The following is a 24,836-nucleotide window of genomic DNA, read 5'->3' on the forward strand; positions in this document are numbered from 1 at the left end:
CCTACCAATCACCAGATGTGACATTGAAAAAGTCACCTAACTATTCTGTGCCTCAGTTTCCTCACTTTAAAGGATGGTAATAAGACTCCCTGTTTCATGGTGTTATTATTGGGCATTTAACCCATATGTAAAAGCATCTAGTACTATGTTTGGCATGTAATAGTAATGATAATAACTGCTAAAATATACCAGGGGTTAATATGTATTATACACTGTGCAAGCCTTTTAAATACATTGTCTCATTTAATGCTCACAGCCACCCTTCCAGTGAGGAAGGTGCTATTATTCTCATTTTACAGATGGGTACTCTGAGATTTAGAGAGGTTACGTAACTTGACCAACAGCTAGTAAGTCATGGAGGTGGGATTTGAGCACAGATGTGATTCCAGACCCATCCTCTTAACATTGTTGTGACTCTTAAGACAACTTAGTTCCCTTTTCCTTGAGTCTTGGGAGTATTTAATCTTGAGAGTTAATTGGACTTAACACCCTCTCAGTAGGTATATGATATAAGCTCTTCAATGAATCTGGACACTAGTATATCCATGAGGTTGCCATCTCGTGTATATTTTTACAGAACATAGCCTTTCTTTGATGCTTGACCAGAGATTACTGGAACAGGATTCTGAGTAGGCTTTTAACACTCTGTGTTTGATTCTTAAACTGACTTCGATGGTGTGCCCTACTGTTTGAGCCCAAGGTTACTTTATGGGATAGTGTAGACTGTTATTTTCAGTTCTTCCTTTGGCAATCAGGATCAGTTCCCATCTCATCAGTTTCTCCTTTTACCTAGGACCAATTATTACTCCCATAACTAGCCTCAGACTCTTCCTAGTAGTCTGCACACTCTGCAGGCAGCAATTCAATCCTTTTAGCTTTCCACACCAAGCACAGTGCCGGAATTCTTACCTTGAATGTTGTAGGAGTTTAACAAATGGCTGATTAGTTTAATTAATTATAAATGAGACTTCTAGATAACTCGTGTCTTATGAGCTTCTAATTGTTTCTTCTGCAGCAGTAACTGGAAAATGGAATTTCCCAAAAGCAATGCTTTATCTTAGTTAATGTGTTAGAGAGGGACTCTGTCATGATGATATAAAATTTTGATTAAATGAAACAGCAGTTTATTTCTCTTGTACAAGTGACCCACATAAAGTACCATTTATGAAATGGAAAAACAATTGGGAAGAAAAGTTTTCTCAAAGTATTATAACCAAGGCACAGTATAGTTTTAAAATGATTTATACTTTATATATAGGGCTTGCTCAGTTAATGTATCCAGTTATTAGGCATTAAGAAATGTTGAGTGAGGAATGAGGTTATGAAATAGATATGCAAACATGGAAGTAGAAAGAAATTGTATAGTTTGAATAAGTTAATGCTGCTCTGCCAAACCTAATGTTCTCTTTTTGCCCTTTATTCATTTAGTAACTGGGCCATTTCCCCTAGTATATTAATTATGGACTACGAGTGAGTGAAAATTTTTGAGCTCCTACGTTAAATCATTTTAGAACATTGGGAGTGGTAGTTAGCAAATCGTTGCTTAAGGGAACCAAATAATAAGCTAGTAAAGGTAAATGCAACTTACTAAAGGGCCCAACATAAAAACAAATAGCTTATGCAGTGGCATATCTTAATGCAGTGTTTGATCTTTATGTACCCTGCTGCCTCAGATTCTAGGTCTAGTTCAAATGGCCACTGCAAACCCATCTGCCTTTATGAAAAATGCCCTTCCTTCAGTAAAACATTTTGAGTATGTTATTCACAACTCGAACAATCCTACATCCAGGCCCGAAGAAAGTGGAAGTATGGATGGGTGTGCCCCCTTGTCTTGTTTGGTGATTCTGAACTTCAATCTTGTAAGGAGGGAAAGAAAGAGGGGGTGGAAATGAGGGTTGGAAATGAGGGTGGAAATGAGAGTTGGAGAGCACTGGCTTTGGGATTTAATCAACAGCATCTAGCTTCAGTTCACCCAAATGGTACTCCATAAATCAAACTTATTTTTATTTATTTTTTATTTTTGTATCTTTAGTTATTATGAACACATAGTGTATATCTATGGGGTGTATGTGATATTTTGATACAAGGCATACAATGCGTAATGATCAGATCGGGGTAATTGGGCTATCAATCACCTCAAGCATTTATCGTTTCTTTGTGTTAAGAACATTCCCGTTCCACATTTTTAGGTATTTTGAAATATATAATACATTACCATTAATTATAGTTGCCCTATTGTGCTACCGAACACTAGGTCTTATTTTTTCTATATAACAAATGCAGTTTTAAATAACTATATTTTCATACCCACTAACCATTCACTTTTTATCCCTCCTCCCCCCTACCATTCTCAATCTCTGGTAACCATCATTCTACTCTCTACCTCCATGAAATCTACTTATTTTCACCTCCCACATATGAGTGAGACCATGTGATATTTGTCTTACTGTTCCTGGCATATTTCATTTAACATAATGACCTCCAATTCCATCCATGTTTCTACAAATGACAAGATTTCATTCTTTTCATGGCTAAATAATATCCCATTGTGTATATATACCGTGTTTTCTTTATCCGTTCATCCCTTGATCAACACTTAGGTTGATTCCCTGTCTCGGCTATTGTGAATAGTGCTGCAGTAAACATGGGAGTGCAGATTTCTCTTTAAGATACTGATTTCCTTCCTTTTGGGTATATGCTCCGCAGCAGCATTGCTAGATTATATGATAGATTTTTAGTTTTTTGAGGAACCTCCAAAGTGTTCTCCTTAGTGGCTGTATTAATTTACTTTCCCACCAACAGTATACAAGTGTTCCCCTTTCTCCATATCCTTGCCAGCATTTGTTATTGCCTGTCTTTTTGATAAAACCATTTTAACTGAGGTAAAATGGTATCTTGTGGTTTTGGTTCGCATTTCTCTGGTGATTAGTAATGATTAGTGATCATTTTTTCATATAATTGCTGGCCATTTGTGTGACTTGTTTTGAGAAATGTCTCTTTTTGATCTTTTGCCTATTTTTTAATTAGATCATTTGGGTTTTTTTCCTACTGAGTTGTTTTGAACTCCTTATATATTCTGATTGTTAATCCCCTTTCATATGGGTAGTTTGCAAATATTTTCTCCCATTCTGTGGGTTGTCTCTTCATTTTGTTGATTGCTTCCTTTTCTGTGCAGAAGCTTTTTAGCTTGATATGATCCCATTTGTCCATTTTTGCTTTGTTTATCTGTGCTTTTGAGGTCTTACTTAAGAAATCTTTGCCCAGACCAATGTTCTGGAGTGTTTCCCCAGTGTTTTCATGTCATAGATTGAAGTGTTTAATCCATATTGATTTGATTTTTGTGTATGGTAAGAGATAGGCATCTAGTTTCATTCTTCTACATATGAATATCCAATTTTTCCAGCACCACGTATTGAAGAGACTGTCCTTTCCACAATGCATGTTCTTGGTGTTTTTATCAAAAATGAGTTGGCTGTAAATGCATGGATTTAAATCTGGATTCTCTATTCTTTTCCATTGGTCTTTGCATCTGTTTTTATGCCAGAACCATGCTGTTTTAGTTATGGTAGCTTTATAGTATAATTTGAAGTCAGGTAATGCAATGATTCCAGCTTTGTTCTTTTTGCTCAGGATTGCTTTGACTATTCTGGGTCTTTTGTAGTTCCTTATAAATTTTAGAATTTTTTTTATTTCTGTGAAGAATGTCATTAGTATTTTTATAGGGATTGCATCTGTAGATTGCTTTGGGTAGTATGGACAGTTTAATAATATTTATTTTTCCAGACCGTGAACTTGGAATATCTTTCCCTTTTCTGTATCCTCTTCAGTTCTTTCATTAGTGTTTTTGTAGTTTCATTCTAAAGATTTTTTCACTTCTTTGATTAAGTTTATTCCTAGGTGTTTTATTTTAGCTATTGTGAATGGGATTACTTTCTTGGTTTCTGCTTCAAATTGTTCACTGTTGGCATATAGAAATGATACTGATTTTTATATATTGATTTTGTTCCCTATAATGTTGCTGAATTTATCATTTGATGCAATACCTACATTCTATTAAGAATCACTCACAACTGCTGCTGAGAGGGCATGCTGTCTTGTTTCAGCCTGGTTTTGCAGGATTGGGATGTGGGAGCCCATAACCCTGGCAGGAGTAACCCTGTGTGTATACCCACACACATGCCCTGAGGTCAGGGCTCACATACCACTAGCAAGGCATATGTCCTCTCTACCCCAGCCCCCATTAGTCTATCCTGTGTGGTATAGAAAATGAGAAATTGGGTCTTGTAGAGTCTAAGACAGGTACTCAGATGTGCCAGTGAATGTGCATATGCCTAGTTCTTCCAAACATATGCATCTTACTGATGCCAGTGTGGATTTACATGGCAGAGAACCTTCCCTATTGCTTTAGGTTTTGACACAGAGACCCATTATCTCTTTTCCTGCCATCGTACACATTCTCATGTAACTTCACATGTATCTGCTTTGTGAATGCAGCACCTCCTTCCCCAGCTATGATTCTCTTGTGCTACCCTAGATCCAATTTATATAGAAGTATACAGCATTAAGTACTCAGAATAATACAATGTTTCCGTATTTAAACGTTTAAAGTAGAATCTTGAGCTTTTCTTTCACATTTTACTTAATGTTTTGTTTTTTTTATACTTCTGGTTTTCTAAATGGAATATAACTGAATACATTCAGACCACATATTATACAGTGTAAAAACATGTATTAGTTATCCATTCTCAAATGGTGAAGTTAGAAATATATAGTCCCTTGAATCTGAACAAAAAGCAATATAGGCTTTAAGGCTCTGAGTCTAAACAGGACTTGCTGTTATGAGCTAGGAGGTAGGAGAGGCTTTCTTATGTTAGCACTGTTCCAGAGTCTTAGTTGGGAGTGAGTTCAAAGCCTCTAATGACCTCAGTCTCCCACAAAAATACAAATCCTAATGTAAGATTAATCTTCTGATTAGTGTTACATCTGATTGGAAAGACTAGTCCAATGAGCTTTCATTTAAGAAATGTGATTTTAGTGACATAAATATATATTGGGAATGTAATTTCATCATGAGGTTGTTCACCTAGTTTTTGATTTTAAATTTTGTGTTATGGAATGTTTCAAACATATACAAAATTAGAATAAGATAATGAACATGCCACGTTATCCAGTTTCAACAGTTGTTAACATTTTGTCAATCGTGTTTTATTTAAAGCTGCCTCCCTTTTTTTCTTTGCCTCATAGTATTTTAAAGTAAAATTCAGACATTTTACTTTATGTAAATTCATCCGTAAATATTTTAGCATTTATTTCTAACTTATAAGGCCCTTTTAAACAAAACCATGCCATGTCATACCTATGAAATTAGTAATTTCTTAATATCATCCAGTATTCTCCCATATTAAAATTTCACTGATTGTCTCAAAAATATCTTTTTATAGATTATTCAAATTAGAATTCATATAAGGTTCATACATTTTATGTCTGTTTATATCCTTTTAGTCTCTTTTTCTCTATATAAATATTGATATTTTAATTTTTTCTTTAGATTTACTTATAATTTATTAAGGGAGTTAAAGGGAAGAATTGGTACCAAAATTACTGCCTTAGATTTTATCTTTAAATCATTAATCTACATTATTTATATTTTCAGATCCATACATACTTAATGCTGAAATGTGAAGGGCTGGGAAAAAAGAAAAGAGTGGGCCTTTTTTGTTGTAATTCAAAAACAATCATGATTGATTTTTATTATTCCAATGCAGAAACCAAATGCAGAAATTTGGCCCCCTCCCTATTTGAGTTCAAGTATGTCTATATTAAATTACACTTTAAGCTGTATTATAATTTGACTAATAAATTATCACTTCAATTATGAATACAAATTTTGTAAATAGTGATTCTTTGCTTCTGGAATTTTTTATATTTTGTCTTTCAGATTTGGGGTTTGTATTTCAGTGTAATAAATTTAAGTGTTTTCTTTTTTTTTTTTTTTTTTTTTTTTGAGACAGAGTCTCGCTCTGTCACCCAGGCTGGAGTAGTGCAGTAGCGTGATCTTGGCTCACTGCAAGCTCCGCCTCCTGGGTTTACGCCATTCTCCTGCCTCAGCCTCCTGAGTAGCTGGGACTACAGGCGCCCACCACCATGCCCGATTTAAGTGTTTTCTTACCAAACATGAGTTAGTTTTCTTACCAAACATCTTCTCTACTGTTACCAATTAACATACCTAAATGGCTTGTTGGTCCATTTGATGGTATTCCTATTGAGTTCAATCTGATGTCTCAGAAACATTTTTCCTTATAAAAATAGTTGAATCATATATTTGCTTCTTTTTTAATACATATTTTGCTATTCTACCAGGTTGGTGCATTATTTTCTTTCAACATTGTAGGAAGACAGAAAAGAATTTCTTCTTCCACTATAATTTTAACACTACCAATTCTTGATTCAAATTGTGCAGTACTGCTAAAATGCCTCAAATTTTTACCATTTCTTTTTATAAACTCTCAATCTTGTGATATCTTTCCTTTCTTAGGATATGAACGAGACTGCCAAACAAGAAGATATTTTGGAATCCACAACAGATGCTGCAGAATGGAGCCTAGAAGTGGAACGTGTACTACCGCAACTGAAAGTCACGATTAGGACTGACAATAAGGTATCAAAGAGGGAACACATTTTCTTAAAAAAAAAAATGTTATAAGGAAACTTCAGGGTTAGGGGTACTCCCAATTATAAAAATTACTAAAGAAGGGCAGTAGGATTCAGTTTTCAGCATTTTATCTTAATAAGGATTTAACAAATTGTTGTTAAATAACTAAATAATGTAATGTGGTCCAAAAAGCAAAGCAAAGATCTTTAAAAGAGTGATTTGGAAGACATCATATTTGCCTAGTGTTGAGGGGTATTTTCTCAGAAGATTTTCTGGGAAATCATATTATGTTTAGATGAATAGGAATTCCATGACCATACCAACTGATTAGAGTTATAAGATGGTTTAGAGCTCTGCTGCATGGCAAAACAGAAAGCAGCCTGGAAGTGGTCTTAGATAATCTATTCAATACATGTGATTAAAAATAAAACGCTGGCCAGGCACCATGGCTCACGTTTGTAATCCCAACGCTTTGGGAGGCCGAGATGGGCAAATCATGAGGTCAGGAGTTCAAGACCAGCCTGGCCAACGCAGTGAAACCCCATCTCTACTAAAAATGCAAAAATTAGCCAGGCATGGTGGCGCGTGCCTGTAATCCCAGCTATTCAGGAGGCTGAGGCAGGAGAATCACTTGAACCCAGGAGGCAGAGGTTGCAGTGAGCCAAGACTGCACCACTGCACTCCAGCCTGGATGACAGAGCGAGACTCCATCTCTAAATAAATAAATAAAATGTTAAGAAAATAATCAAGAAGTCATATTTAATAAGATTTAGGGATTAGACCAGATTAACTCGTGCATTGTATCAAGTTTCTACTTCCTTTCTAGTTACAATTTGATAAATAATGTTGTATTAGTTCATTTTCGTACTGCTATAAAGAACTGCCCAAGACTGGGTAATTTTTAAAGGAGAGGTATAATTGACTCATAGTTCAGCATGGCTGGGGAGGCCTTAGGAAACTTACAATCATGGCAGAAGGCCAAGGGGAAGCAAGGCATCTTCTTTACAAGGCCGCAGGAAGGAGAAGAAGTGAGCAGGGGAAATGCCAGACAATTATAAAACCATCAGATCTCATGAGAACTCACTCACTTTCACAAGAACCTCATGGGGAAACCATACCCATAATCCAATCACTTCCCACCAGGTTTCTCCCCTTAACACTTGCGGATTACAATTCAAGATGAGATTTGGGTGGGGACACAAAGCTAAACCATGTAATTCTGCCCCGGCCTCTCCCAAATCTCATGTCCTTACATTTCAAAACACAATCATGCCTTCCTGACAGTCCCCCAAAGTCTTAACTCATTCCAGCATTAACCCCAAAAGCCCAAGTCCAAAGACAAGGTTAATCTGAGACAAGGCAAGTCCCTTCTGCCTAGTAGCCTGTAAAATCAGGGTTTGAACTGCACAGGTCCACTTATAGGCAGACTTCCCAATAAACATTACAACCAGTATGCCTGCTGTTCTGCGTCCTCTTCCACCTCTTCTTCCCCTTCTGCCTCTGCCACCTCTGAGACAGCAAGACCAACCTCTCCTCTTACTCCATATGAAGACAATGAGGATAAAGATCTTTATAGTGATCCACTTCCACTTAATGAATAGTAAATACATATTTTATTTCTTATGACTTTCTTAATAACATTTTCTTTGTTGTAAGAATGCAGTATATAATACATATAACGTAAGGAATACGTGTTGTTTATATTATCAGTATCATTTCTAGTCAAAAGTAAGCTGTTAGTAGTTAAATTTTTGAGGAGTCAAAACTTATACATGAATTTTCTACTGCACAAAGTGATTGGTGCCCCTAACGACCAACCTCTGCATTGTTCAAGGGTCAACTGTAATGACTTCAGAATAAGTTAATAGGTAACTAGGCAATACTATTCTAGTAGTAGTGTAAATATCTCTATAAAAGGGGCTAAAGAGACATCTAGATAAAAAACTGAAGGAGGATTTTCATCCTTGGAGGAGGTTGGACATAAGCCCCCAGCATTATGGAACAAGGTTCTAGATAAGCTTATCACTCTGAAAATGTGATCCTGTGTCTGCTTCCCACACCAAAAAAAAAAAAAAAAATCTTACAAACATTGCTGTTTTCAGAATGCCTTAGAAGCTAATTTATTCTTAGAATGTCTCGATTTGAGCTTGTACAACTGTGTCTCAGAGCAGGTAGGAAGTAAGCTAGACTCCTAGAGCAGTCCCGGGATAGGGCGAGAGCAACAGAGGTCTTACTACACTGTGAACAGCTGTAGAACAAACTCTATTCAAGGTAAGTGGACAAATCCTGTAGTCCATTTACCTACTTGTTATAGAGGACAACTATTAATTGATTGCATTGCAGGTGAATTCTTTGTATAGCTCTCATATCTAAAAATATATTAATAAGAATTTCTTCTTCACTGATGAAGCGAAATCTTCTGGAAGTCTTCATTTGCAAAAATGTGATTTCTGATTTTTTGGTTTTGTCAGAACAAATTCTTTTCATAAAATTAAGTCACTATTATTGTGATTCTGGTTAGAATGATGCGTTAAAATAATTGTATAGTTGGAAACTCTCAAGTACAGCTTAATCCCACAAGGAAGCAAGTTTAATTTGTTTACTTTCAAGCTAAGTAAACTCTGGAAGTCAGACATCTCATTTAAAGTCTAATAGGGATTTTTTAGATTGCGGTTATTGATTTTTACATTAATAGGAGTAACTTAAGAATATAAATGTAACTGCTAACACACACTCTTTTACAAAACTATGTGCAGGTCAAATTCTATAACACACCAGTATTGCCATCATCAAAATTCTGAGTTTTTAAATAATCAGTGTCCTCCTGATTTGGGGAAGAATTAACGAGTTGAAAGTTGGACCCTTATTCTCATGCTGTTCTGTAGGCCTTAATCTTATGAGGATATACCCTGTCAAATTAATTATAAAATTAAGTTTTATGGCCAGCATTCCAAAATATCAGATAAAGGTTTTTTTCATTATTTTTTAGAATATGTAGATATCATTTTGAATTTAGATCTTTGTGGTAAAAACTACTGACCAAAGTCATATTTGATTGCTTTTTTAGAATTCTTCTTTAGATAGTTTGATCTTTGTGTCTAGTATTTTACAAACTTCTCTTTCTTTTAAGTCTTTCAGATATAGCAATTGGGAAATACACCTTTAGGGTCAGGTGAATTCTTTATTTAGCTTGTTTAAAAATCAACGTATATACTGGCTTGAGAAAATAAGGAGCTAATGAAAAGTTTCTCATGCCTCAGAAATAAAAATAAACCATCTGGTTACATAAGAGCTCTCTTCTCACAGACTCATTCTCCTCCAAAAGAGGTGGACTCCAGCATCATGGTCGACCCTTTCCTTCTCCACTCCTCACACTATCAAAATCAAATAGAACACTTGGACACAGGAAGGGGAACATCACACACTGGGGCCTGTTGTGGGGTGGGTGGAGGGGGGAGGGATAGCATTAGGAGATATACCTAATGTAAACGACGAGTTAATGGGTGCAGCAAACCAACATGGCACATGTATACATATGTAACAAACGTACCCTGAAACTTAAAGTATTAAACAAACAAACAAACAAAAAACCTTTGTTTTTCCCTTTGGCCAAAATAATAACCTTTCACTCAACACAGGCTATCTAGGACATCTAGAGATTTCACCTCTGTGTTTTAAAGAAAAGAAAAGAAATGTATTATTTTGGGGTCAGTGTGTTTTACTGGTCAGTGCTGGATTAATTTTGAAGTGGTTTAGAGATGAGAGAGACAAGTAGTAAAGGACCTCTGTTATTTAAATTTGGTAGTAAATAAGTCCCGTATTTATTTGGCTCTGGATCAAATATGTGTTTTGCTTTTTTCTCTCTCACTTTTTTTTTAATCAGGCAGCCTTCTGAGCCATAGTAGGCTCAGACACTCCCTTTTTTTTTTTTTTTTTTAACTTAAAACAAGTTTAATTATTAGAGAAGTAAAGAAACAAAATCATGGCTACTCCATAGGCAGAGCAGTCTTCTCTTACACATTTATTCTTTTTATGCTTCCTAGCAGGAAATTACAGGAAAGCAAATCTCCTTCTCTATTCTTTTTATGTATTTCAATGTATGTGCTTTGATGAGATCTTATCATATACCAATATTTTATTTTGTATATTCACCATAATATTGCAACAAGGTTTTTATTGCTAAACTAGCTTATCCCTATTGTCTGGCATCACTTGCTACTATTGCCAGTTCTCAGAATGCAAACTAATTTTAATATTAGCTTAAACAGAATACAATTAGGAAAGTAAATGTTGCCAAGAATACAAATAATATGCTTCACAGCTGAAGATAAAGAATTTTTGTTATGTGCTGATTTGAATGGACCATATTAATGGTTCATTTTTTTGGCATTGATTATAATGTTCCTGGTAATTACAGCTAACCCTTGAACAACATGAAGGTTAGGGATGCCAACCCCTGTGCATTTTAACTTTTGACTCTTCAGAACTTACCTTACTAATAGCTTACTGTTGGCTGGACACCTTACTAATAACATACACAACAGATATTTTGTATGTTATATGTATTATATTCTGTATTCTTACAATAAAATAAACTAGAGAAAAGAAAATGTTAAAAAAATCATAAGAGGGAGAAAATATATTTAGTATTCATTAAGTGGAAGTGGATCATCATAAAGGTCTTCATCTCCATTGTCTTCACATTGAGAAGGCTGAGGAAGGAGGGACTAGAGGAGGAGGTGGTCTTGCTGTCTCAGGGGTGGCAGAGGCAGAAGAAGTGGAGGAAGAGGAAGGGGAGGCAGGAGAGGCAAGCACACTGGTATAAATTTATGGAAATGCATTCTAATTTCTGGCTTTTTTTGCTTTTTAATTTCTTTAAAAACGTTTCTGTATATTACCAATTCTTTCACAATTTGGTTTAATTTTTCATTGAAGGGTCCACGTTATAAAACAAGTCCAAAGTAGTCTTGAATAATCAGAGCCCTTCTGCCAGATTGTCCAGTATCAAATTTGTTTTCTGGTACTACTTCTTCTTCGTCTTCCTCCTCATTGTTTGGCACGGTTTGGAAGCACTTATCTCCATCAAGTCATCTCCTATTAATTCCTCTGGTATGTTTATTAACTCTTGAATTTCTCCAAAATCCATATTTTGAAACCTGTTATCTCCACCAACATTTTTTTTTTTTTGGCATAGCCACAGTCTCTTTTATGATTTCCTTGATTGTCTCTGTCATAAATCCTGTGAAGTCCTGCACAACATCTGGCACAGTTTCCTTCAGCGGGAATTTGTTTTAGACTTCATGGCTTTTACAGCTTTTTCTATAACAACAATGGTATCTTCATTGATATAATCCTTCCAGACTTTTATGATGTTCTCTCTTTTGGGGATCCACAGTGTTGACAATTCTTTCCATAGAGTACTATGTGTAATAAGACTTAAAGGTCCTTCTGACCCCCAATCTACTAGCTGAATTGGAGATGTTGTGTTTGGGGGCAACTAGACCACTTCAGTGCCTTCGATGTTTAAGTCATGGGGTTCTGGGTGACCAGGGGCATGGTCCAATATCAAAAAACTTTAAAGGGCAGTCCCTTACTAACAAGGTACTTCCAGACTTCAGGGATAAGGCATCAATGGAACCAGTCCAGAAAAGGGGTTCTCAATGTCTAGGCCCTTTTCTTGCACAACTAAAAGACTGGCAGCTGGTGATCATCTCTTCCTGTCAAGGCTCAGGGGTTAGCAGTTTATAAATAAGGGCAGTCCTAATCATAAACCCAACTATATTTGCATAAAATAGTAGAATTAGCTTATCCCTTCCTGCTTTAAATCCTGGTGCTGGCAGGAGATCGCTTGAATCCAGGAGGGGGAGGTTGCGATGAGCTGAGATTGCGCCATTGCACTCCAGCCTGGGCAACAAGCGAAACTCCCTCTCAAAAAAAAAAAAAAAAAAAATCCTAGTGCTCACATCTCTTACTAATAAATGTCTTTGTGGCACTTTTTCTTTTTTTCATAACAGGGCACTTTAGTCTGCATTAAAAACCTGTTTAGGCAGATATCTTTTCTCCACAGTGATATTCTTAATGGCACCTAGGAACTCATCTTCTGCCATTTAGTCATCAGAAGCTGAGTCTCCTGTTATCTTGACACTTCTTAAAGCTAAACCTCTTTTAAAAATTATCAAACCATCCTTTGCTGGCATCAGATTCTCCAGCTTTAGGTCCTTCACCCTCCTTTTGCTTTAAATTGTCATATAATATCTTCATTTTTTCTTGAATCATAATGGAGGCTATAAGTATGTCTTATAGAAATCCTACACCCACATAAAAGCTGCATTTTCAGTATAAGAGAAAAAGTATTTTGCAAAAAGTGAAAGGTTTTTGTGCCTGCTGTCATAGCTGCAGTGATGGCTGCCTGAATTTTCTTTTTTTATAGTGGTTCTTATGCTGGATTCATTTATCTTGAAATGACAGGCATCCTCAGCTGCAGACCTCAATCTACAGTACATATCAAGCAATTCATCTCTTTATTGTAATGTCAGGACTTTTCGCTACTTCTTGGGAGTACTTCCAGCATTGCAAATGACGTTTGTATGGGTCCCATGGTGTTATTCAGGGTTTACGCTAAACATGAAAAATACTTGAAGATATTGCACTAAACATGAAAAGTACATGAAAACCTCAAGAAATAACTTTTTACTGTGATACACAATTTACTATAGAGACTAACTGCTCACTTGGACATGATTAACCTCACACATTTTAAGCAATATTTGCAACACTTGAGCTCGTCACAATAATAAGAGGTGGCTACAAAATTATTATAGTAGTACAGATTGTACTACAGTTAATTTTATACGCTTATGATTTAATACTGCATATCTACCTTTGTTTACATTTCTCTCAACTGCAAATGGTGCCACATACAGTCTGTGTTTGTGTGCATAAGTTTTGGTAAACTTTAACTTTTTATAATAGTTTTTTTTGTATATTTATGGTAGTAAATAACATAGACTAGTATCTATGTATATTTTATGTGTTTATAACATACCTAACTTTTTCTTAATTTTTTCAATATTTTATCCTATGTGGTTCATCTGCAAGTTTTTTCAAATTGTTGCAGATCTCTAGAAAATTTTTGTGTATATTTATTGAAAAAAATCTGCATATAAGTGGACTCATGAAGTTGAAACCAGTGTTGTTCAAGGGACAGCTGCACTTCTAGGGTGGTTATGTATCCAGAGAACAATTCAGATCTGCCTCAAGTTGGAATAATGTGTCTAAAGATGCAGTCAGAAGTTCTGCTAAGAGAGTAAAAATCAGCCAAATCCTAGCTCATGCCACTTTAGTAATGCCTCAGTTATGACCTAATGAGTATGGCTCAGGAGTCCATTTCTTAGAAACTGACTGTCTGAGGATGCCTAAACTAGAGTAGTACTTTAGGACAATTATTGAAGGATAATACTTTCCTACATAATTAAAAAATTTTAAATTCCTTATAGTAACATATAAACTTTTTAAATTTTTAAATGAATCAATTGAAAGTTGCTGAGTTGAATATAACAATAGTTGAAGCTGAGCTGCCAAAGAATTCTCCATGTTCCATATTTCTGGAGAAATAAAAAAGGTGAATGCATATTCATATAAATTTTTACTTTCTCTAATTTTGATTAATTTTAAATTGCTAAAGAAATATTTAATGCTGTTTCTTGAGGAAGAATATTCTATCTTTTGAGTTTTTACTATAAAAAGCAAACCTTTGACTTTGTTAAAATAAATGGAGACCACCCAAGTGAGACTAAGCAAAGGCTATTTATTCAGAGCTTACTGTATAGCAAGGGAGTCAGCCACCGTCATGTGTGTTTGGCAAAGACTCAAAAGCAGGTAGGGAAATTTAAATGATTTTTAGTGGAAAAAAGGGAAGATTTGCTATATGTTCAGATATGGCTGGTAATCTTCAGGTGGGCTAAACTAGAAGCAGGGTATAATATGTGACTGGCTGGTTAAGGGAGGGGAGGATATTTGGCTTGGTCTGGCTGGTCCTACATTGGAAGTGGGTGGCACGCAAAAGTGGGGAAGCCAGCAGTCATTGATTAAACCCTGTTTGGGGATGATTGCTACAGAGGCTGTGGTTTTGCTTCCTGGTCTGGCTGCTGCAGATTGTGGGTCAGAGTTATATATTTGTGTATGAGCTGGCTGTTGTCTGTTGTTTATTTGTACAATTAGTGTCTCAACTTCATCTGGCTTCTAAAATCATCAATCCTATTAGTCTTCATCAAGAGCATGATTTTTTTTCAAGGCAATTTTTTTTTAAATCAAAATGGAAACCAAATAATCATTAATAATATTTATTCTTGTTCTCTAGAAATAAGGAAGAGCAGGAAGTGTGAAATCAGTTTTCAGCTAAACCCTACTTAGGCCCTTTTCTTCAATTATGCAGTACTTATTACTAAATGATTGTGCATTATAGTGATTTAATATTAGGTATTTAATGCAATGAAAAAATGTTCTAACATGCTTTAATGCCCTGTGGATATTGTAATTAGAATTTTGATTAATGACTTAAGTAGATTTTTTCCAAATTATAATTAAATGTTTCTTACTTTGTTGTTTTAAAAGATAGTTGGGTAGGTATCCCCTTCATTCCACCAAAATGTCTCTAGTATTAATAATTATGTAAATCTTCACATTCATTACAAGAAATTTAGATAAAGAGATTATTTTTAAAAGGCCTTGGAAGTATTACAGCATGTGTTTCTAATTATCTCAAACCTTTGATTTACTGAACTGCTTTTTTTAGTACTTACCTATTCATTTAGTGTCTGACTTAGAGTGCAGTTGTAAAAAGAACCTTAAACTTTAAATTTCAACTCCAAGCCATTGGATTTTGTTTTAACATAAATAAACTGTGTAAGTGTTGCCTTGAGTGATTCACAGCAGGAAACATTTCTGGAAGAGTCATTGTGCTAAGGATGGAATCATTGCAATAGTCTTGAGCCCCTGGGCCTCTCTAGTCACAGTGAGAGCCAAAACCTGAGAGGAAGAAGAGAGGCCTCCTTTAATCAGCAGGTAGAATTCCATTTGAATGAACCTGGAGGGACCACAGAATTGCTATATTAGATCTAAGTCTCTTAGAATTGGAAGCCAAATCCTGCAGAAATTTACAGTGGTAGGCTTTCTCATATTATAGACAAATCTGTATCCTCTAGAAACAATAGAGGATTTTTTCCCCCTCATTCCAAAGCAGTGGAGAGAGTAACTTGATTTGACCTTCTGCCATGGATGCAGTATAAGTGGGTATTAATAAAATTTAGCTTCTCTAAATATTTTTGACCTGCAGGGATTTATAAATTGTTATAATTTAGGAATAAAGAGTCTTTGTTAAGACTTATACTCTGGTTGTTAGGATATATTGATAGGATTCTTGCATCCATGAGCAAAAATATATATAATCTGTGGCCTAGAATATGGGAATACATTTTATGTATATAATCGTTATTAAAATGGGACGCTGCCTGTTATTTGAATAATGGAGAAACTACAGTTATAATTCTTACAGATTTTCTGGTAGACCTCTGTTGAGAAATATTCACATAATTTAAAGAAAAACAAGGTGCCAAATAAAAAAAATTAGCTTTTACAATTACCAGTAACAAATGTAAATACAGGTGGCAATAAGTCGGTCTCCATGTGGCTCGATGCAGGAATAATAGCTCCAATTACTGTCACAAATGTTTGTAATTGTATCTATTGCTGCCAGACAATAAATGCTTTTTAATATAGTAAGGCCATAAATGTACATGCTGCTGTTGTTTAAACAAAATACAAATTTCAGCAAATTTATCCTTGAAACACCTGCTATAATCAAAAAGAGGTGAATGCCATTAAAATAAACTGCCTAAATTAACTAGACACACATACATTTTTAGAGCAGCTTGTATGATTACTCAACTGCCATGACGTCTCAGAGAATGAGGGGAACTATTCACTGATGGACTTTTACAGACAAGCTTTCTTTAAGAGAGACTACATAAAACAGAATATTGTTTTGGGCTGTTGTATTTTTAAACAAGTATTATTTTGTGGACTTAAAGTTGTATTGCAAGGTCAGCTGTTTGTTTGTTTCATGTGGATCCTGGACAGGTATCAGAGTTGTGGGAATATTGTGCTTAAAATTATACATGTAAAAATACAGTAAAGGGGTGGAGAAAAACCCAGCTACTCTTAAGCAACTAAAAAAAATGTTTAATTGCTTCTGTCATAGTCTTGTTGAACATTCAGGATATTCTGTGTTTAAAGATAGTTCATGATGCCTTCCTTCCTATTTACCCTGAGTGTGATAAATGTTTCAACTGGATCAGAGAAAGGTTCCGTTTATCACAAGTTGAAATAAGAGAATGACTGTTTTTGCTTTAGAGATTACCATAAGTTGTAACTAAAGAGCATCAACAGTGGTAGCAGATTTTAAGGAAATAACCAATAGACTTCATGTTATATAAATACTGCAGAAGGAAGTTGCTAATGCCTCACTGCTGATATACCTCAACTAGACATTTGTGATTCAAAGCAGTGAATTAATACACATTGATTATCATTAAAATTTCTAGACTACCTAAATATTTTATGATTGCAAAGAATGATTTGTTTTTTAAAATTACTTAATATGAACTATGAATTGAAGCATAAAGCCTTTGTCATATGGACCTTCCTATAAAATGTACTTTTTATTGGCTTGAACTCATTTTTCTAATCAATTATATTAGAGTAGTTCTATCACTGAGTTTTATTAAAAATTTCTTAATATTCTAACAAATTTTACCCCTATGGTTTTTATCCCGTTTATTTGATTTTGTTTCCTTCTATCAAGTAACAATTTATGTTTCTTGGTTTTTCAAATATGCAGGAGTTAACTCTATTGTTTTTTAGAGTTTTTTGAGCTGGGAGGAAGTGGGGAGTTTTATCAGTATGAGATCCAAGTTTTGGTTCGTACATTCCTGAAGTTGGGAGTACTATTGGGGTCACCTGTTCTGGTGTTCCACTGTGGTTACTCAGCATCTTATAAAATAATTAAATTCTGATTTGGCCTCTGGGTGTTCCCACATTCTCACAGAGGCCTGATTCACTCCCTGTCTGACTTGCCAAATCTCTTCTCTTTGCTTGTAACTCCTTCTAAAGCCTGGAAACTCTCACTCAGAAGATCGATGTGGCCATATGAAAGGGGTGTTAATGGAGTAAGCATAAATAATAAGTCTGAGTCAACATATGAAAACTCTTTAGTAACAGATGGTAGTCTGTAAAGATAGCCTTTGAGCATGTTAGAAATGTAATTATTTCACTAAAAGGTATTATATTTAGAGATTATAGATCTCCAGTTTCAATTCTGTGATAGGTAGGTGTGAGAATACCAGTGATTATCATAGCCTTCCTTACTGACGATGTACAATGTTTTTTCTCTACAATGAGATGAATTTCTAGAAAGCAGGAACATCCCTGAGGAAACACGTATTTCCAGTGATCATGATTATTCCCACGTTGCCTGCAACAAATACACCACAATATATACCACACATAGATACTTAACTCTTTTAAAGTAATATGTGTAGTTCTTTAACACATAAAAATTATGCTTTTACACCACAAGAGTGTACCATAGAAGACTTTAAGCTGCTGGCAATGGAAGAAAAAAATGTCAGATTTAAAAATTTAGGAAAGCCACATTCTATAATTATCCTGCAACCTAATGGGCATTTTTCATTAGAAAAGTTATTCCATCTCATTTTTAAAAAGTTATTTAATTGAATAGACAGTCTCACTCTCTTTTTTGATCTTTCACACATATACACTCACATACACAAATACATAAACAGGGGCAGTAATGAAACGAGAAACTCTGAGAATGAGAACAAGAAGAGATTGCAAATCTGCTTGTGCCAAGTGGCAAAAAGAGAATACAGGTAATGTTCTTTTATTAGGGAAGGGAGGATTTTCTGTGGAGGAGAGAAATATGCTGCTCATATCCTTGCAGAAAGCATGATAATTTATAGATTTTTGTCTGAGAAGTATTTCCTGGCGTAAACTTAGATATGTGCACCTCCTTCTATCACGGTATTTTCCTTGCCCCTTTTACTTAATCTGATTTTCTGCCATTCAGATTTGCAAAGAATTGTTGACCCTAGATGAGTTTTTAGACGTGTCACAGGAAATCTCAAGACTTGTCACTTTTGGAATATAGCTCTCACTTGGCCCTACCTTTCTACCACTGCAACTAAAATTAAAAATCTAATAACTCAGTCTCTCCTTGTGGTTGGAATAGAGATTTGTTATCCAGATCCCCCAGGGCCTTGCTGCCCAGCCACAGAAAGTATGGTCAGCAGACAGCCTCTAGCTCTCCACTCTTTCAGTGGCAGATTTGCCTAACTCAAGGTCTCATCCTTCCTGCATCTGAGTATATGTGAGTTATTTCCAGTTTGGGACTATTATACATAATGCTGCTATGAAAATTCTTCCATATGCTAAAACACATATAGAAGAATTTTCATAGCAGCATTATGTACATATTTCTACTGGAATGTACACATTTCTACTGGAATTTCTGCTAGAAGTGGAATTGCTAGGTCATGGTGTATGTATGTGATCAGCTGTAGTAGACCCTGCCAAATAAATTTTGAAAGTGGTTAAAAATTGTATTCCTGCCAGCACTGTATGAAGTTCCAATTGCTTCATATCTTTGTCAACATTCAGTAGTGTTTTAATCTTTTTTATTTCAATCATCATGGTAGGTATGTTATGATATCTCATTGTCATTTTAATTTGCATTTCCCGGTTGACTTATGAGGTTGAGCCACTTTTTCATAAGCTTATTTAGCTTTTGGATATCTTCTTTTGTGTTTAGCCGTCGGGCCATCTGCTTTTCCTTTTGATTTATAGAAGTTCTTTACATATTCAGGATATGAATTCCTTGTCAGATACATGTACTGCAAATATCTACTCTAGCTCTCCTTTTCCTTTTTGTATTATGATAAACAGTGACTTAATTTTAATATACTCAAAATGATTTTTTTTGGGGGGAGCAAGTGTGGCTAATACTTATGTTTTAAGAAATCTTTGCTTACCCTAATATTATGAAGATATTCTGAGACTGTTTTCTTTTTTAAGCTTTGTTTTTTTTCCCTTCAGAAGATTTGCAATCCATCTAAGTTTGATTCTTGTGTATGATTGTGAGGTAGAACTCAAGACTTACTTGGTTTTCATATGTATACGCAACCAACCCAGACAGTTTACTGAAAAGGTTATTCTTTCACCAGTACACTGCTTTGTCATAAATCAAGTGAGCATGTATATGTGGGTCTGTATGTGGACTCTGTATTTTATCACTTTAGTCTATTTGTTGTTATTTGTTACTATTGAAAATGGTTTATTTTAAATATATTTTATGTTTATTTGTTGCTGGTATATGGAAATACAATTTTTTATGTATATCTGTATCTAGCTGTGTGTGTGTGTGTGTGTGTGTGTGTGTGTGTGTGTGTGTGTGTGACTTGCTAAATTCACTTTAAACAGTAGGCCTGTAAGTTATTTTGCCTTTTCTGATTTATAATTATGTCATTCGCAAATAACATCAATCGTCTTTCTTTGTGAGCCTTTTGTCTTTTTACTTTCTCTTGCCTGCTATACTGGTTAAGAACTGTAGTCTTATTTTGGGTGTAAGTGGTGTTATCAGGGAGAATGCTTCCAGTATTTCAGTTTCACCATTAAGTATGATATTATCTTTATGTCTTTTAGAAATATCCTGTAGTAAATTAGGGAAGTTCCCTTGTGTTCCTTGTTTGCCAAGAGGTTTTGTCATGAAAGGACATTAAATTTTTTTTCAAATAATTTTTTTCTTCATCTCTTGAAATGGTTATAGAATTTGTCTCTGTCCCCCCCACCTTGTGTTGAATTATATTGATTGATTTTTTTGGTGTTAAACAACCTTGCATTTTGGAATAAATGCAACTTGATTATGATATATTATCCTCCTTACATATCACTGGGTTTGATTTGCTAATATTTTAAGACTTTTATGTCTGTAATTACAAAAAGTATTGATCTGTAATTTTTGTTTGTTTTTAGGGATCTTTGTCAGGTTTGGGTATAATGTTATGCAGGTCTCATAAAACAAGTTGGCAGTTGCTATCTGTTTTTTTCTATTGTATGGTAGAGATTGTGTAAGGTTGTTAATTATTTCTTAAATGTTTGGGAAGATAATGAAGCCATCTGGGGTCTGGATATTTTTTTCTGATAACACTGATAATTACATATGTTTATCCTAAGAATGTTTTCAATTCATTTTTATTGCACTATTATATTAATAACCTTCTTGTAAGAACTCAAATATTACAAGTGAACTGAAGTCTCCCCTAACCATTATCCACTTAAAATTTTTAGGTATACTTTACTGCATTTTATCAAGGAAAATGATGTTATGATATAGTGGTCATTGCAACTTTGGGCTCTACCATGGATTGACGTGTGTGAGTTTACAGTCTACTTAAAAATAGCTAAGTGTCCATTTCCTCATCTTAGTAGACTTTTTAAGGGAATTATATGTGTTGATGTACCAGTAGTGCTTAGCATAGTGCCTGACACATACTGAGCATTCCATGAATGTTAACATTATAATTATCATTATTAGATTTAAAAAGATCCCTGGAGGGATGTGATTGTTGAGGTACTACTCCATACCCAAGGGAGGAGAGAGAAAAAATTTCTAAGTAACTAAAGTAGATACCACAAAAGAAACTGTACTGAAGCTTTATGCATTTTGTTTGAAGGAGAGTCCTATAAATCCTTCTTTGGGACTTATTTATCCTTGTTTTAGTGATGGTTCTAGCAAGGTTATTTTATCTGGCTTGTCTGTCTGCAGAAGAGTAGAAGCAGCAACCTTCCCTAGTGTTCATGCTTTAGCAAAACAACCAGGATAATAAACATTCATTTAATGTAGAAACTTTGAATTGAAAGTTATGAGAACTTCTTGTGCTTCTTACTGAAATTGGGTGACAAAGAAAGGAAATGAAGGAGGCTGCTTGATGTAATAGAAAACCTATAAGAGAGAGAAAGGATACTTGGTTTCCTATTCATTTTGTGATTGATGGTGTTAAAAAAATCACACAACCTCAATTTGTTACCCGTTCCGTGAAATGGAGGTATAGGATTTCTTTCTCATACATTAGAGTGATCTTGAAAATCTCTAGAGAAAATGAATTCTGTGTTGAAACAGTGGCCTGAGAAAAATGCAGATGTCTTAAATGGAGCCTGTAAGCGCCCTTGTAAATAGTTTTATATTCACTAAATAAAACTGCAAAACAGAACATTGAATTAAGGTTTCACCGGTAATTATAATGGAATTGTAATTACCATTATAATTGTGGGCAGTGAGAATAGAGAAGGGTAGAGTCAATGTCAGATAGAAGTAACGTTTTTTGATGGAAACTGATTCAACACACATCAGAGCCTTGGAGCTCTGCTCTTGCTTTTTTGCAGGGAGAAGCAAAAAGTGCGAATAGACCTCCATGAACTGCTACGGTCAGTTGTGGTCTGGCGAGGGTTTTTTCTGAGCATAGAATAAAGCATCCCAGCACCTGGGAAGGTGACTTCCATGGCTTTTTTCTATCAATAATTCTTTAGCACTATGCCTCTCCACACACAAAGTCAAACTTTTTTTTTTTTTTTTTTAAAGAGGGTTTGGTATTTTACAAGTTGTAAACTAATGAAACTGATACACAGATGTAAGTTCCATTTACCATCTCTAGCTCTAGCTCATGATTTAGTTTCTCTTTTTCCTGCAGTTTTAGAGAGAAGCTTTAAGCACTGAGTTGGAGATCTAGACAAAGAAAATGCCTCTGCATACGCAAAGGAAATCTTTCAGGTGTCATTGTGTTGAAGTAAAACCCAGAGATCCTTATAGTCTTGCGAGTCACCTTAACAGCTGCAACTACATCTCATACTTTTTGATTTTATGGTGTACTTTGAATCACTGTCTCCAGATATTTCATCATAGTTTTTCAGTTTCTGAAGAAGGGAGATAGATAATATTATAATTTAGTGCTAAAGAATTTGGAGTGGGGAGGGGATCTATGGTTACAATGATACCTTTGCTATTTACCTAATAAGTGATAGCATTATACATGTGATTTCATATGAGAGGATTTTGAAACATAGAAATTCTAAAGAAATGACATACTGTAGTATTAGTGTTCTCAATTCCATTGAGAGAGAAAATATGCAAAATTGAGTGAAATATTCATCTTCAATAGAGAGAAGAAATGATGCCTAATGAACACGTTAGAGCACTTTAGAATAGGTGACCAGTAGACCCCAGCAAGAACTTGATAAATAGCAAAAAGAATTCTTGGTTTACCTTATAAATTCTTTGGTAGTTTATTTTGTCCCCCAAAAAAGCATTATGTAATATGCGGAAAATACACTGTTTTGAGATTGCTTTCCATTTTTCAGACATAAAACTTTGCCAAAGTCAATTAGCCTATCTGATTCTTAGTTTTTCTCACTATAAAATACATATATGTAGTTAATTTTTCTGCATAACAAACAACCCCCAAATCACAGTGGCTTGCAATAACATTTATTTTCACATACAATACATATCTGCTGATATCTGCTTCAGCTGCACCTCTGCTCCAGCTAGATTCTATGTTTCTTACTCTCAGACCCAGGCTGAAAGGATAGTCCCTATGTGGGACTTATTATTATCATGGCTGAAAGAAAGAGCAAGAGAGCAGGTGAATGGATGTTTCTGACAGCTTCTGCACAATCCTGGCATAGACCATGTCCACCATCATTCCACTGGCTAAAGAGAACCACATAGTCAAGGCTAGCATCAATGAAGCAGGAAAGTGTACTCGTCCCACAACCAGCCAGTAAATCTCATAAACCTCTTAAAGAGAAGGTAGAAGTATAAGAAGAGATGACAATATCTACTTATCTCTCCAAACCTTTGGGAGTCTCAAAGGAAGTCATATAAAAGTGCATTGTAATCTAATGGATTCTCTACTAATGTAAGAATTACTCTTATTGTTGAACAGTTCCTTTTAATGTTATTTATTTCAGGGATCCAGATAGATTTCAAGTCCTTACATATCATTAAAACCCATTTATTCTTCATTTTGACACAAACCTTTGTAAAGCTTTTAACTATCGCAGTTGTGTTAATAGTTTTTCAAAAGATATATATTTTGCCTTTTTATATTCATGTTTTTAAAATGCCACAGTTATAATCATTTATATTTTTTTCCACTATAACTATATTAAACCCCTTTCAAGAACTTCTTGGGCATCTAGAAGGTTTTTGTCTTTTTTTTCCTGGTAATTGAAGTAATAAAATTTCCTTGTGGGAAATTTAGAAAATTCTGGAATGGTAAAGAAGAAATTTAAAAGTACCCATATTCAAATCCCTGTCTTACACACACACACACACACATACACGTTCAAATATATGCAAATACTAATTTTTACTAAATTGGACACCTAATGAAAATACTCTTTTTGAGACTGTATTTTCCACTTTAAAATATGTTGTTAGCATGCATGTTTGCTGTTCATTAAATATTTTTTGAGAACATGAATTTAACATTTTAATGTTTAATATTACTGTATATAATATACAGAGTCCCTGACTTACCATGGTTCAACTTCACAATTTTTTGACTTTACAGTGGTGTAAAAGTGATATTCATTCAGTAGAGACTGTACTTTGAGCACCCAGACCTCCCTTCTGGTTTTCCATTTCTGTACAACATTCAATAAATCACATGAGATATTCACTATTTTATTATAAAGTACAGTTTGTGTTAGATGGTTTTGCCCAACTGAGGCTAATGTAAGCCTTTCAAGCACATTGAAGGTAAGCTAGGCTAAGCTATGATGTTCGGAAAGTTAGGTGTATTACATGCAGTTTTGACTGGATATTTTTAGCTTATGATGGGTGTATCAGGTTGTAACCCATCTTAAGTTGAGAAGCAATTTTAATTATGAAGCCCAATAATAAACACACCCCCAACTTGAGAACTAGACCATTACCACAGGAAGTTAGCTGTGTGCTCCTCTGCTGCTGCCCCTTCCCACCCACAGTAATCACTATCCTCAAGTTTGTATACAGTGTCTTTTTTGTGTGTGTGTGTTTGCATATGTTTGT

The 24,836-nt window shown here is 35.0% G+C and overlaps 1 protein-coding gene across 5 annotated transcripts in view; it reads left to right on the forward strand.

Moving 5' to 3' along the window:
- The window catches only part of IFT57 (intraflagellar transport 57), a 60,133-nt gene that overhangs the window by 24,360 nt on the left and 10,937 nt on the right, over nt 1–24,836 (forward strand). For all 5 annotated transcript variants that reach the window (XR_010139144.1, XM_002813324.4, XM_063721798.1 and 2 more), the window contains exon 6: nt 6,536–6,658. Coding sequence is in view for 4 of the 5 variants with exons in the window: in XM_002813324.4 (XP_002813370.2) it covers nt 6,536–6,658 (123 nt within the window). In the remaining variant the exon portion in view is untranslated. The remainder of the gene's footprint in view (nt 1–6,535; nt 6,659–24,836) is intronic.

Source organism: Pongo abelii, chromosome 2 (assembly GCF_028885655.2).
Source record: "Pongo abelii isolate AG06213 chromosome 2, NHGRI_mPonAbe1-v2.0_pri, whole genome shotgun sequence".
Lineage (NCBI taxonomy): Eukaryota > Metazoa > Chordata > Mammalia > Primates > Hominidae > Pongo > Pongo abelii.